The sequence below is a fragment of the Aquila chrysaetos genome, chromosome 2 (genome assembly GCF_900496995.4).
Source record: "Aquila chrysaetos chrysaetos chromosome 2, bAquChr1.4, whole genome shotgun sequence".
Lineage (NCBI taxonomy): Eukaryota > Metazoa > Chordata > Aves > Accipitriformes > Accipitridae > Aquila > Aquila chrysaetos.
This window is the reverse complement of record NC_044005.1, coordinates 41,853,662-41,868,530: the sequence shown is the minus strand read 5'-3', so window position 1 is coordinate 41,868,530 and position 14,869 is coordinate 41,853,662. Positions and strand designations below refer to the sequence as shown.

General features: G+C 41.0%; 1 protein-coding gene across 2 annotated transcripts in view; it reads right to left on the bottom strand.

Moving 5' to 3' along the window:
• The window catches only part of CDAN1 (codanin 1), a 35,658-nt gene that overhangs the window by 14,913 nt on the left and 5,876 nt on the right, over positions 1 to 14,869 (bottom strand). For both annotated transcript variants that reach the window (XR_005933996.1, XM_030033591.2), the window contains exons 4-16: positions 12,822 to 13,015; positions 12,286 to 12,405; positions 11,288 to 11,366; positions 10,771 to 10,891; positions 9,630 to 9,739; positions 8,832 to 8,921; positions 7,695 to 7,770; positions 5,291 to 5,499; positions 4,371 to 4,485; positions 3,404 to 3,547; positions 2,581 to 2,747; positions 1,873 to 1,954; positions 1,090 to 1,179 (exon numbers count right to left, since the gene is read on the bottom strand). Coding sequence is in view for 1 of the 2 variants with exons in the window: in XM_030033591.2 (XP_029889451.1) it covers positions 1,090 to 1,179; positions 1,873 to 1,954; positions 2,581 to 2,747; positions 3,404 to 3,547; positions 4,371 to 4,485; positions 5,291 to 5,499; positions 7,695 to 7,770; positions 8,832 to 8,921; positions 9,630 to 9,739; positions 10,771 to 10,891; positions 11,288 to 11,366; positions 12,286 to 12,405; positions 12,822 to 13,015 (1,597 nt within the window). In the remaining variant the exon portion in view is untranslated. The remainder of the gene's footprint in view (positions 1 to 1,089; positions 1,180 to 1,872; positions 1,955 to 2,580; positions 2,748 to 3,403; positions 3,548 to 4,370; positions 4,486 to 5,290; positions 5,500 to 7,694; positions 7,771 to 8,831; positions 8,922 to 9,629; positions 9,740 to 10,770; positions 10,892 to 11,287; positions 11,367 to 12,285; positions 12,406 to 12,821; positions 13,016 to 14,869) is intronic.

The window sequence follows — 14,869 nt, the reverse complement described above, 5'->3', positions numbered from 1 at the left end:
GCAGGTGGTGAGCAATTGCACTGTGCATCATTTGTATATTCCAATCCTTTTATTATTACTGTTATCATTTTACTAGTGTTATCATTATCATTATTGGTTTCTTCTTTTCTATTCTATTAAACTGTTCTTATCTCAACCCATGAGTTTTACTTCTTTTTCCTGATTTTCTCCCCCATCCCACTGGGTGTGGGGGGAGTAAGTGAGCAGCTGCGTGGTGCTTAGTTGCTGGCTGGGGTTAAACCACGACACCCAGGTTCAATGGAACACTGCACTGTGGAGTAATGTCACCCCAGCATTACACAGCACAGCCAGAGGCATGGGAGGAAAAGCAACTTCAGATCCCATCCACACGGGCAGTGTGTACTGCACTCATTTGGAGAGAGGAAAAAAAAAAAAAAAATTTAAAAAAAAAAAAAAAAATCAGTTGACCTCTGCATCTTCTCTCCACCACTGAAGAGATAGTGCAAAACAGAACGTTCTAATTAGAACAAGATACACTTGCATCTGAGCAAACATAGTGCTCATTTTTCAAGGAATACTATGTATTCTCTTGCATGGCTGGGAGTTATCTGAAACATCACATATGCCATAAACTCACCTCCTTTTCTGCTTGCTCATGTTATTTTTGGTTCAGTTACCCTTTATCATGCAACTGGAAAACAGGTGACTCCAAAGACAGCAACCTTGCTCTTATAAGTCCCATTTTATTATTTCTGTTGAGTTCACCATTACTGCTTATTTCTGGGAAGAGCTACAATTCTATCAGCTCACCTTGTACTGCAATAATCAGTGAGTATGAAAACAGCATCTGATCCTCCAGCATAACTCGGCACCTATTCTGCAAGCCATTGCAGCAGGTGAGATGGCTCCTGCCTGACAAAAGCCCCAGAGCTGTAACACACAGTTTACAATCCTGGATGCAATGCAATTGAGGCACTTGGACAAACTGGGGCATCACATCCATTGGCCTACATATGCTCAATGCAACTGCACTGAAGCCAAGTTCCTGATAAAATCTTAAACTCCTGAGGCTGTGGTAGGTCCACCCTTATCCACAGATTCAGAGAACGTGCTACTGCACTAACTCACCAAAGCCTGAGCAGATGTCACAGAATCCATCATCAATCCCTCCTGCCTGACATCAGTGGTAAAAAACAAGTCTTCAGGGACTGATGGAACCTGAAACATAAACCCCAGTTACAACCCATACAGCAGTCAGTAACTTACACCATTTCTGACAAACAGGACAGTAAAATCTTACCAACCTGCCACCCACAAAATAAATAGCACCAAGGATCCTCTCTGCCCTAAGGAGAACCTTTCCATAAAATTAAAGATTTAGTTTGATCACAATAACAGAAGCCACCTTCCTTATCCTCCCCATACAGCATCGTTCACCTTTCCAACAGGTTCCTGCTAAGCAGTTACCTTGCTTCCAAATGGAGGCACAAAAAGATTTTAAAAGTTTGTCACACCATCCCTTTATCAGACAAAAAATTCCCCAGGTAATTCAAGGCTGCCAGCTAGCACTCTATCTTGTGACAAGAGCTTCCAGTTCTAACAGGAATCAGTGTCAATTTGCTTACAAGGATGCAGACTTATAAGTACAGAATGCGTTTGAGCAGCATTTAGAATTCCTACTGGAAAAAAAAAAAACAAAAAAAACGTTGCTTCACACAATTCCACTACAGGAAAATAATTCTTCATTAGAATACAGAGGATTCTTTAAACCCCACACTAGGGTAAAAATACCCAACAAAACAACAAACTACTGTTTTGCAGTGTTTTAACTCATTTCAATACTGTTTTCTATCGAGTTCTGTGCCCTGCTTTTTCTTCAGGGAAGAGCTGTGTGCACGCAAGAGACTCTACCTGAAAAAGCCAACCCAGAACTGCAAGGATCAGCAGCTTGTTCAGGAAACTCATCTCCTTATCTTCAGAAAGGACCATTAACCTGCCATGCAGCAAAAGCAGCCAGAGAAAGTGTTAGATTTCAGTAGCTCAATTTTCATTAAGGAAAAAAAATCCCCAACCACTCACTTTGTAATTACACTATTTGTCACCATGCACACATTCCTTACTTGTCTGCCTAAAGAATGGAAAGTAAGCTCTACTTTTTTGTATGTATGCATCTTGAGTAACATGCTGGTTTAAGTTTACACTGGCAAAGCCAGTGTTAAGTAACTCTAGAATGTGCTTCAAATTTTCCTAATGTATATAGGAAAGAAAACTAGAAATTTATTTAGGCATGGGAGACCTTGTAGGTTTAAGGTTCAAATTCAGGGTTTAAAATTCACAGCTGCAGATGTAGAGTAAGTGAGTGGGGATTAAAAAAAAATTTTGTTTACTTAATGAAAAACCACATATTTAAATCAAACATCTGAGTTTTGGATGTGCTCCCTTTGCAGCTTTACGTAAGATAAGAAGTGCTCACGATTTGCACACACACACACAAAAAAAGTACTTTTATAAGAATCTCAATCTAGGGCCAGCATGCATTCTCAAACACCAGGCACCCCATCTAAGCACGCAGACCTTCAGAGAAAAGTTCTTGACAAACATCCTTTCCCAGGCTCTTACCTGTATACCTGCAGCAAGAGACAAAATACTTTCTTGTAATAATCAAGGAAAGGAGCAATATGATCCACAAGGGAAAGGTACTCCACAATCCAAGGAATAGTGAGAATAGAACGTCGATCCCAAATAGATTGTCTCAGAAGCTTCAATACATCCAGTACAGGCAGGGTCTTAAGGGACAACAGAAGTTAAAGTAAGTAGCTTGAAGTTATCTTTTGATACTTAAAGGAAAACTTTATCTATATCTTGACTTTTCTTTCTAGGATTTCATCTTCTGTACAAATAAGAGGTGACTTCCTGGCTACTGAAAACATTTCTTTGCACAAGAGCAAAGGTAAAAACCACACTATGATGGCAACCAGAGGTCGCAATGGGACTTTCAAAAGTAAGGCTATAAGCCTGACTATGTACAAGCAGATTCAAGGTCTAACCCCTGCCTCCTTGCATTCAGTATGATACACTGCTAGGAGATGGGTGCGAAACTAACAAAAACATTCCTGCTAGCTGGATTTTACACTGTAAATACACGTCGCCTTAGCTAGGTCAGAGTTCTGGTATGACAGACCCAGATTAGCAGAAATAACAGAAGACTGAGTACCTCACCATCAGTGCATTGCTCCCTCTTTCCTAACTTACACAGACCCTTCTTTCCTTTGTTCCCAACCCCAGAATATGCAGTAGGGGCACAGAACAGCATAACGTCATCCCAGGAACCACTGGCTCGCTTTCAAAGGGCATAACTACTGTTGTTCCCTCCTTGGATTAAAAAGCCTGCCTGTCAAGCAGAAGGCCACGTTAGATTTCTTAGAAGAATTTGGTTTCTTACTTGGTTTCTTAATGCTACTGCAGAGTCTTGCAAGTCTCTAGTTGGTTGCTCCACAGTGCGATATGGCAAGAATACAAGAAACCCTAGGAACTTGGCAAGGAGTCGGAGGCTTAATAGGACCACAGTGAAACGCTTCTTTTCATCCTGAAATTAAAAAAAGCAAGCTGGGGCAATGCTACCCTAAACTGGCAAAGCAACTACCTACATTAAACTTCCACTCCCTTCATGTAAAAGGACCACATAGCTTCATCACTGCTTTTAATAGAGGTAAGTTTCCAAAATACATATTTATCAAGCATTTTACATTGCTTCTGCCTCCACTGCTTCACTTACAGCAAGAAGAAATTAATTCAAGAGCTTTCTAAAACAAGCAGCTGTTCAATCACATCTTCATATTAACAACTTCAGAGGCAATGAGAGGGCAGAGAGCTGATCTCATGTTGCTTCCTTTATACCATTACTGCTCTGCAAGTCTCCATGAACCTTTGGCTGCTACTTTGCTAATAAAATATAAGCTGTGACACCTCTGATAGGTATAGATGAGTGAAGAAACATCTGAACAGGTATGAATGGGCATGACTACAAATTCGTTCTAGCTAAAATCCTTCTACATGGAAAAGTAACACAGAGCTATTGCAACTGAGTGCAACAACTGGACTCAGTTATTTCGTTGATCTAACACAGGGTACTAACAACCTAAAAAGAGGCTCTCACTTTTCAAACTATTGTGCATCATCTCTTATGACACAGTTCCATGAAGCACCTTGAAGCATGCGAGTAAATGGCAAGGGGCTCAGACATCCATAACCAAGTTGCAGAGTTATGACAGAACCAAACGAAGAAGCTCTTGTCCTGCAAATACAGTGGTGAAAGCTCCAGGCAACTCACAATCAAGCCAGTAATTCTTTGGGTACTTGAACAGCTCAGGGAAATTCCTGCCAGATGTGTTTGCAAAAAACAAGCTTACCTGTTCATCCATATCTGCTTCCCCATCACTGTGCTCATGCTCCACCAGAGTAAGGCCATTCAGTTCGAGTATCTTCAGGCACAGACTATCCACCAGGTGCTGATTAAACTGGTAACTTCAGCAAAAGATGATGATGAGTCAGACTGGGCTGAAAACAGCAGTAAAACCTCAACTAACACAGTGCAAAATTTCAAGCTTGTCTCATGAGTTGTATCAAGCACCAGCAGACATCCAATGTAACAGACTGACAGACAAGAAAGCAAGGGACAAGACTAGTACTGGCTGTCCCCCTTCTTTTCAACTCTTATTTTGTACTTTTTTTGAATACATGCTATTTAGCAACTCCCACCATAAGGATAATAACATGGATCTGTTGAAGCAGGAAGCTGTAAAATAACTGAACTTAAGATTCAAATCTCCCATAGATCACAACTCCTCCATGCTGTGGATTGTGAAAAACTCATTGAACAAAACCATGAACCTGGCTTCATCCTGTAACTCCTTAGCTTCATGCACTACCACACAAGGAACACTTGGCCAGTCCAGTGCCCTTGCTAGGCAGCACTGCACACCTTGGCACTGGAAAACAGTGATGGCCTGTAACAAGATATTATGGTTTTATAGAAGGAAAATTATTACCATATAAGTAAGCCTAAGTCTAGCCTAATGTAGCACACATACACACAAAAACATTCTATGCTCCTGGCAGAACCTGCTTATTATTAACATGTTCAGCATACATGCGGGCCAAGAACACTAAGTGCGGTATTATGCAGCTGAAAAACATTTCTGATATGCTCTGCCTAGGTTACACCATGCCCCAAGCTCTCTGGACAACTCCCCGCTGCAAGAGCAGCACACTGGTGTTCCCCACTCACCCACACATTTCACCAAGGAAAGAGCAACCACAGACAGCTAACCTTCCTGCGCTGAGGATGAAGTCCCTGAAGAACTGCTGGCACCCTGGAAATGAAGGGGGTGGACAGGGTCCTCTGATGCTCTGAGGAACAACAAATCTTTCCTGCAGCCTCTTCAGACGGCTCAGATTATCAGAACCCAGCATATTAAGGACATCCTGGTCTGGGGTGTCTCCCCAGCTTGCACCACCACCAGTAGGACCTTTACACATCTTCAGGAGACAGAAAGAGTAGTGAGGTAGAAAATTTGTAATAAAGCATCATTTCACTTCATCTCTCACCCCACATATTCTCTCTTCCTCACAAGACTTTGTTTTAGAAGTAATCCAAGCACGGCCTTTTCAGGAGGCTCATGTACAGAACATCTCTCTTCCTCACGCCAAAACATGTTACCCACCCTGGCCATACACAGCCTAGAGATCTTGAGAGATGGAATTCCAATCCTATACATCTAACTCAGGCACATCTACCAGGGTACATCTGGATGTGTGGAGAGAACACCTATCACTCACATGGTCTTCATAAACCACTCAGTAGGATCTTTAGCCTAGTCTCCAAGGTCTGTGATACTGCACTACGCATTCCCAGACCAGGTTTCCCTGGAGTTTCCAGAGAGTTGAAAAAGTTAAAAAATTAATGCACCCTTCCCTCAAACATATAGATGCTACTCAAGACTCAAAGAATCACAGAATTGCAGAACTGTTTAAGGTTGGAAGGTACCTCTTGGATCATCTAATCCAACCCTCTTGCTCAATCAGGGTCAGCTACAGCAGGTTGTCCAGGACCATGTCCAATTCAGTTTCGAATGTCTCCACTGGGACTTGACAATGCCTCTGGGCAACCTGTTTCAGTGTTTGACCACCCTCACAGTAAAGAATTGTCTTCTTGCATTCAGATGGAATTTCCTTTTTCTCAGTTTGTGTCCATTGCCTCATGTCTCGCCAGTGAACACTACCAAGGAGAATCTGGCTCCCTCTTCTTCATTCCCTCCCATCAGGTATTTGTACACAGTGCTAAGATAACGTGGAGCCTTCTCTTCTCCAGGCTTAACAGTCCCAGCTCTCTCAGCTTCTCCTCATACAAAATTGCTCCAGTCCCTTAATCATTTTTGTGGTCTTGCACTGGACTCGCTTTAGGAAGTCTGTATCTTTCTTGTACTAGTGAGGCCAAAACTGGACACAGTACTCCAGATGTAACCTAACCAACACTGAGTAAAGGGAAAAGATGACTGCATACTCCTACATCTAAGTCAGGACTGTTTTAATGAGAGATATCATACTAAAAAGCAACATTTAACTATGTATATCAAGCGAACAATTACTAGGTCCATTTATTCCAAACTGAGCATCCTCCCCTCCCAAAAGAACATCTTGTTACACTTCCCAACCTTCATATTATCAGGCCTCAACACAAATCCTCAGTCTACGTTCTTTTCTACATGCACATTGTTAATACACACAAGATTCTGCAAACCACTTTCTAGTCAGACACATCAGATTCATTGAAGACACCTAGCTATCAGTTTAAATCTTTGGTTACCTTTGCGAAACCCTGCAGTCTTCATTAAGAAGGCACAGATATAAGAGAAATACAGTATCTAGGACTAATTAAACCCTGTTGATGCAACAACGTCCATCTCACCTCTTTCCCACAAGCTCCCTGAACACACACATCAGACAGGACACTGATGCAAATTCAGACTGGACACTAGACATTCCAACATTCCAACAGCTCGCAACTTCCTGGCAATGTGTGTGTGGCCTAATACTCAAATACTCAAAGTGAGGTTATGTGTCTGTTTTGCTATCCACAAGGAACCCACCAATAAACCAGCCATTTATAGAAAATGCAGTGAATATCTATACTCTAATCAGAAGCATCTTTTCTTTCTTCATTCCTTCAGTTACAGTGAAGTCAGATGATGCTTGAAACTGGTGAAAAAAACCCTGTAAACTACAACAGCAATACTGTCTCAAAAAGAGGCTGTTGCAGTGTTACACAGAAGAACCAGAGATTCTTTGCAGGTAGTACATTCATGTTGCTAATGAACGTAACTGGGAACCTCTGCATTTGATACATGTCAAAATACATCCTTAAGATTTCTAAAAATTGTAACTGTTCTAAAATTAGAAGGTCACAGTAAATAACCATGAAGAATGAATTTTTACAGCTCATGATGTGCTCAGTGTGCCTTATCCCTGATTTACACAGAGTTCATCAGTAATTTATCACTGATTTAAATTTCTGGAAAAGAAAGGAAATTCCCATCCTGAAAACTTGGCTCTCCCAAAAAAGTTTCAGTAGGAAAATCTCAAAGAAACTTGCAAGACACAGTTTGTTTTCTCAGGCTGAGGAAGGATCAAACCAGCGTTGATGTGTATCTTCATGAAAAAAACAAGTCATTTACCTGGATAAGCTGTTTCTGAAAGAGCCTGGCAAAATGGCTGTGGTTGCAGGTTGCAGATAGGTGAGCCATCATGGCCCTGTGAAGGAAAACATCACAAAATGCTGACTGGAACTCTGTGGTACAAAAAAAGTGCTCTAACCTCAAACTACACCAAAAGCATAAAATAACTGCTTTTAAGAAAGCAATCTCCAAAGGCCACTGCAAAAAGCAACATCTTTATAACCAGGTATCCCAAGCACTGAGCCCCATCTGCTGACCATGGAAACAAAAATTCTCCCTGAGCATCTGCAGAGCAAACACAGCTCTAGAGATAAGACGACTCTTCCTTTCCTGCAATAATGCTGTTATTTAGGAAGAAAATTAAGTCATTCAGCTCCCACTCTCCTCTTTGCAGAGCAGTGAGTTGAGAGTTCACACATATGCAAGTAAGAAACCAGCAACAGCAGTACTTCTGATGGCCAAAGAGAAGAAAAATTTCTCAGTTTAAATCTCAGCCTTGTTTTCCTCCTGCGGTGAAGAGTCACCCTCACACATGTAACTTGAGTGTGCTGGTGGTTAAGACTAACACAGAAACCCAGAAGGCAACTGCTTTCAAAACCATAGTAGTTTCTTTATATATATTCTATTTTGATAAAGCAATAAATGAATAAAACAGCTTCCTTTCCATAGAAAGAGCCACAGTTGTCTTGTTTTCAGAGCCAATACACTAGAACCCCCTGAAATAATTAGAAGAGCTAAGAGCTTTTGAACATCTAACACACTTCTCCACGCTTAAGAGGAGTGGGGCATTGAAAACATGAAGTGCACACACAAGTGTATACAAAGACAATGTTCAGACCTCAACATACTGGTCATGAGAGTGGCTCTTTGTGTGATTATGAACAGGGAAAGAGCTACACCAAGACTGATTAAATTAGGCCCTTGCCACTTCTGGCTTGTTTCTTTAAGACAACAGTTGATACTTTTAAATATAGAAGCAAGTTTACATGGACAGTACCTTCCAAGAAGCACAGCTCCCTACAGGTTAGCACAGAAAACCATTAGGGAGAACAGGGAACTTAGGATGCTGAGTCTAGTATGCTGCACCAGCAATTCAGCTACATTAAAGAGCTAGCTGAAGTTGCATAAGACTCCTACCTGATCTTGTTGCCCAGAACTCTTTCAAAGTCCCAGCCAGTTTTTTCATGGTTATCCTCCCATTCACGCAGTAGTTCATAAAATATATCCCTGCGAATCAAGATATTTAAGAGTATGAATTCCCACTCTTCAAAATTTGAAGTAACAACAACTGAATATTCAATCGCTCCTAAGTTCCCCAGCAAGAATCTACCTCAGATTAAATAACTCAAGCCTCTAAGCATTCAGATACCTTTGCAAAACTCATTAATGTTAGCGGTACTTCAGCGAGTTTCCATTTTCCATGTCTTTGACAGCAAGTGCTTAAGCTTGTTATGCCCAAGCTCTGACGGAATGACCAAAACACCCATTACCAGACATACTGAAGACTGAGAGGCAGGAAAGAATAAGCCACATGAAATAATACCTATGAGGAGAGAAAAAAGGACCAAGACAACTTGCCATTCTCCCCTCACCCTGTTGCTGCAAGCATGGAGGGAGGTGGCAGGAAGAATAAAAGCATACCAGATTTATATGCAGAAGCAATCCAGTAGGGTGACACACTGTACTGGGATTTACCAGAAGTCTCAATAACTCCTGAAGAATTAGGCTGTTCTTCTCTAAAGACATTAAGCATTTAGCTCCTGTGGTCAATATGGACAAAGACTTTTTTTTTTTTTTTTTTTTTTTAATTAGAGTGAAAATCTCAAGATTTTTCTACAGCATGTAGCATACATGAGACATTCTTAATATCCTTTGTTCACAATCATGGAAAGATTATACCTTGTGAGCCATACAGTAACAGTAGAAGAAACTTACCTTTGTTTCTTAAATATGTGAAATGCTCTGTCACTGGGAAAGTTAGAGCGATTGTCAGTTTCTGGCTGGAAAGAAACAGACTGTACAGAGCATGGCAGCAGGAGAGATACCTGTTAAAAACATAAAAGCAACCATTAGACTAATATAAGTCTCTAATTTACCCAACAGTCTGAGACCTACAAAAAGCAAGGAAAAGACATGATGAGGAAACCAAGTATCACTAGTTGAGTTGTTCAGACACTAGCTAACTGCTAGGAAACACCAACAGTTTTACAACCTACATTACACTACAGAGGCAGAATCACTCAACATTACGAGTGGAAGCATCTCGTCTAAGAAATCTCTGCAGAACAGGTTGCAACCAGTATTGATACACTGTGGAAAGAATGATCTGCATACAGCTAAAGTGCACCTTTAATATAGGGCTCCAGAGAATGCAGGACAGTGGCTGGCATTTCCTGTATTATTATTCTTTCTCCTATTTGAAAAGCCTATCCCTTCAAGTAACAAGAGACCTTTATTTACAGCTTTAACTAAAAAGCTCAGCTATTGACAGGCCCTAGTCTCAGAAAGTACCTTGTACTTTCTTTGCTAAGAGTAATTTCCATTTTTAAAGGATGGATGAAACAAGATATAAAATACATTAAGGAAGGCATTCCTACCATCCAGCTTTAGCTCCCTAACCCAGATGATTAGATCAGGAAACCAGTTTTCACAAGCTGCATTGTCTCCTCTGAAGCTTCATTTGCCTAAAAGGAGTCTGTAGCTATGAAACAAATCCACTTCTTCCAAACTACATTCTGATATTACATCTAACCAATCATTCTTCTGGGATCCATGTTTATTAGATGAGAATCTCAAAAGCAAAACTTGTCCCTGTCAAAGTTGCTCGTTGAGGTCAGGGCCTGGAGCACAATGCAAGGCTAGCCAGCGGCGGCAATTTGCAGCTAACAATCACTGGACCTAGCAATTCACTCACCCGCTGACAAGAAAAAAAAGTAGCTTTTAAACACTTGCCAAAGATGACATGACAAGATACTCAAAGCAGAAGGAATGAGATTTAACATCAAAGCCATCGCAAATAAAAGAGCAACAACACAAAGGTTTGAAGCAACATCAGTTGAGGTCTGCCAATTTTTACCTTGGCTGTGCTGCTTTCATAAGCCTGCCTGAGCCTCTCGTGCAAGGTGGGAGAAAAAGATGCAATCCGTTCATTTTCAGCCAAAAGCTTCAGCATCCCCTTTTCTAAATGGGAAATAATTCTGCCAAGACAACATGGATAAAACCCAGACAGACAGACATAAACAACACATGATCAGACCTAAAGAAATGCTTATGCTCATTTTTTATGAGCCTACCAAGTAAAGAGTTCTAAGCCCCAGGCACCCAGTGTGAAATACTACTGGCATCTGTAGGGCCATTTTTTATTGCTCCCATCTCATGACTTTCCTATTCTTGCATAATCACACTGAAGTTCAGTAGACAGATCAGTGCAAGGAAAACTCACAGACATCCCAATCCAGGTCAAGTTGTATGTTTTAAGGGAAAATTAACAACTCCGTGCCTGTAAGTGGTAAGGCTCTAAAATCCAAGCACACTTGCTTAATCTCACACACATCTGCAGACACAAGCAGAGGAAAAAAAAATACTAAACTCACTCATACTGATAATCCAAGACCTGAACAGCGAAATAAACACAATTGTGCACACTTCGGAAATGCTGTCTCCCTGATGCATCTAAGGGAAAAAAAGAAACATGAGACAACAGCACCTATCACCACTTATAAACTAAAAGACCAACAATTAGCTCTCAAGGAAAGTAGGAACTGCCATATCCAAAAATAGTCTTCCAGACCAGTATCCAGTTTCCAGAAGCTCCCATTCCCTGCCACCTGAATGGACAAATCCTCCCATCCCTATCCTTCCTATACTAAAGACAACTGAATTGTTTAATGCTGTATGGGAAAGAAAAGATTCCTTCTTGACATTCTGGCCAACAGTAAGCAGATCCAGGACAAAAAGTAGACCAACTGCAACCAGTCATCAGCTGCTATTCCTGTAGCTGCAGACTTTGTGTTCCTAATCTCAGCCCTAAGAATCTGAGAGTGGCAAAACAGAGGTCAATCAAATTGGGGCATCTAGAGGGGGTGTGTGTGTCTCATCTTAAAGCCACTCTTTTGTTTTTTATATCCATATCAAGGTACTAACTGCATCAAGCTTAAGTCTGAATTTGCCAAAAAACAAAGGGAACAATTACGGATCTATATGGATGGATCCTGTGCACCATAACCCAAGCTTAAATTTAAGAAACAGATCACAGATCAACAGCACTTTTGAGTTGCAAGGACCAATGGAGGAGAGACTTTAGCATATCCATCCTTCTCTCTGAAAGTCAGTGTTAGCAAGTAGCTACAGCAAATCTCACACAATAGCAGACAACTACATTCAAACAGTATCTAGCAACCCCACTTTATAATATCACAGAAGCAGTTCCCATACATGCATGATTTTTGTCAGCATCTCAGATGAGTCCCACAGTGGTAATAAGGTGCTTTTGTGGAATTTAAGACTAACTGCTCGAGCTAAAGGCAACTACTCTATATCACATTATCATTCCATGGAAGTGACATTCTTTCCCCTCAATACCATTGCTTACCTTTACTTCTTTCATTGACTTCAAGGTCACTATCGCCATCTTCTGCAGTAGAAGTGCCTTTAGATGTCAACAGCTGCAGAACAAAGAAGAGCTCCAGAAAAATATTTGGTACCAGGTTTTCTGGAAGAGAGGAAGTGAGATACTAAAGGTGGATATTCAGTATTGACCTGCCTTTAATAAACAAAGGTAAAAAGATAGATGCCTGTTCTATGGCACAGTCAGCAAAGAACTCCCTCCCCACACACAGCCACAATGTAAATCAATATGGGAAAGATGCGTTAGGGAAGGGTCTGGTTTCAGATAGGGCCATACAACTTCACCCTACCACAGCTCAGAGTAGTGCATCAGGTTCACCTCCTTCCCTAAACTTTTACCTAGTATCCATTTATTCTAATAACTGTGTTGGCTTAGTTTATTTTTCCAAATGTCATTTGTTTATACACTATAACTGTCCCACAACTTTCACTTCCCCCTCACAACACACATGCAAGTTCAAAGCTCAAAGAAGGGCCAGTCTCACATCTTCTGGTCTTCACCTGCTATACACGATGAATAGAGCTGCGCCAGACACTCCAACTGTTTCTTGCAGGAAACCTTAGTAGGATATGCACAGGTCACCAGATGGCTTTCAGCAGGAAGGCTAGCACTGCGAGTGTAGCTAGGCTTAGTAGGAGTACCAGGATCAAGAGATATCCCTGCAGGAGAAGACGCCTGGTGCAGCAATTTGCATCTGAAATTCAAGAGCAGCAACATACCATGTGACTGAAGATGATACACAGCAGCCACATGGCCAGAAAAGGTCTTTCTCTTGCAGTCTAGCATGAAGGAATTCCTGCAATAACCATGTCATTTACACTGTCTAAAGCTGCTTTTAGCATGATAGTAATTTAACTCATCTTTCCCTCGTTGAGAAAGGATCTTGGGGCTAACAATCAAAAGACTAAAAAGAATCACATTCAAATTCCAACTCTGCTAAAATAATGTGGCGCTTTGACCAAATTATCTAACTAACCTATGTTACTGCTTTTCATCTAAACTGGTATTTGTTAAGGACATGGAATCTGTTAGAGACCTGGTCCTAAAAAAAATTTTTGCATGTACAATTTCTGATGGCTAGACACTTTACAAAATCTATGAAAATAAGGTTCACATCCATACCTTCAGATATATTTGTAAGTTAACGACACCCTGAGAAGATCTAATACCACTAAGTGGAAAGGCAATGCAACAACAGATGAAATCCAGTACTGGCAAGTTAAATGACAGAAGGAACAAACTACTTTAATTGCTGGAGTCTAAATCAAAAATGACCACTCAGTTAAATACACAGATATTGTAAAAAAATATACCTACAGAGGTCGTCCGAAATGCTGCAGCAGAGTGGCATACATAAGACACATGAGAAGCAGAAAAAAAGCCAGTAACAGCAATATCAAATGATTATTAAAGATCCCAATGGAACGTCCACACTTGGAACAACACACCACCTCTTAACCACATTGTCTCAAAAGTAAAATCTTTAAAAGTCACTTTAAAGGCCGTGGGGAAGACGGAAACACTTTTAACTGCAGCAAAGAACTTTTTCTATTGGCCTACTTCTAGTGGAACTGCTGCGATGAAGAACAAGTTAGTCCCAAAACGGGAGTAGAAAGGTTATTAAATAACATCTCCCTTACAATGAACATAAGCACCTGACTGACAGAAGTGAAGCAAATTACTTATTAAGCACTTTGTAAACCCACTAAGGTAAGATTCCAATAACGTAGTTAGACAACTCTGCTTCACTTCTGCCTCAGTGTCATCATCTACCTCAGCATGAATTTCACCTTTTGCCCTTGCTCAAAGTGACCCAGTTGGCGGGAGGCTGTGTTAATGTTGTACCTCACCTCTCCACCACTACTGAGGACACACCACCAGCGTCCAGCTCTCAAGCATGATGGGTCAGATGAGATCACCTCACGGGCAAGATCCAGCCCACATACTGCTATTTCACCTACTTTAGTTTATATGGATTAGTGAAACATTTCAGGTGGAATTCACACTGGGATAGATGCTGCATTGAAGTGCAGAGAGGCAGGTCTGAATCCTAAGCAGTTGTGTTACAGGTCTGGTACAAAGAGTAACTCAAGGGACTCTCTACTGTGTCTGTCCAGCCAGTTCTGGTCCCATTGAAGTGAACTGCAAGGTTTAGCAGGAAAAGAATTCCACCCACACATCCTGAAGAGTTTCCCCAAGAACAAAATCTACAAAGAACAGCAACAGTTCTGTCAGCAATTACAAACAATAGTTTCTCTACTGCTGTGCTTTGCTTTTTTTCCTGAAGTATCAATCCTCACAGACTAACGGTGATACCATTTTACAGAGGATGAAAGTCACACAGTAACTGAACAGCAGAGACAAAATTAGAAGCTAGAATTCACCTCATCTCCCAGCACACATAATTTTCAATAAACAACTGCAGTAGTAACTTTTAAAACAGAATTTCATGCTACCCACGTCCTGTTTTCTCTGACTGCAAGCCTGTGTTAGTCTGCCTACCTTGCAAAATCATTAACACTTTCCCCACATTTGCATCATTAACACA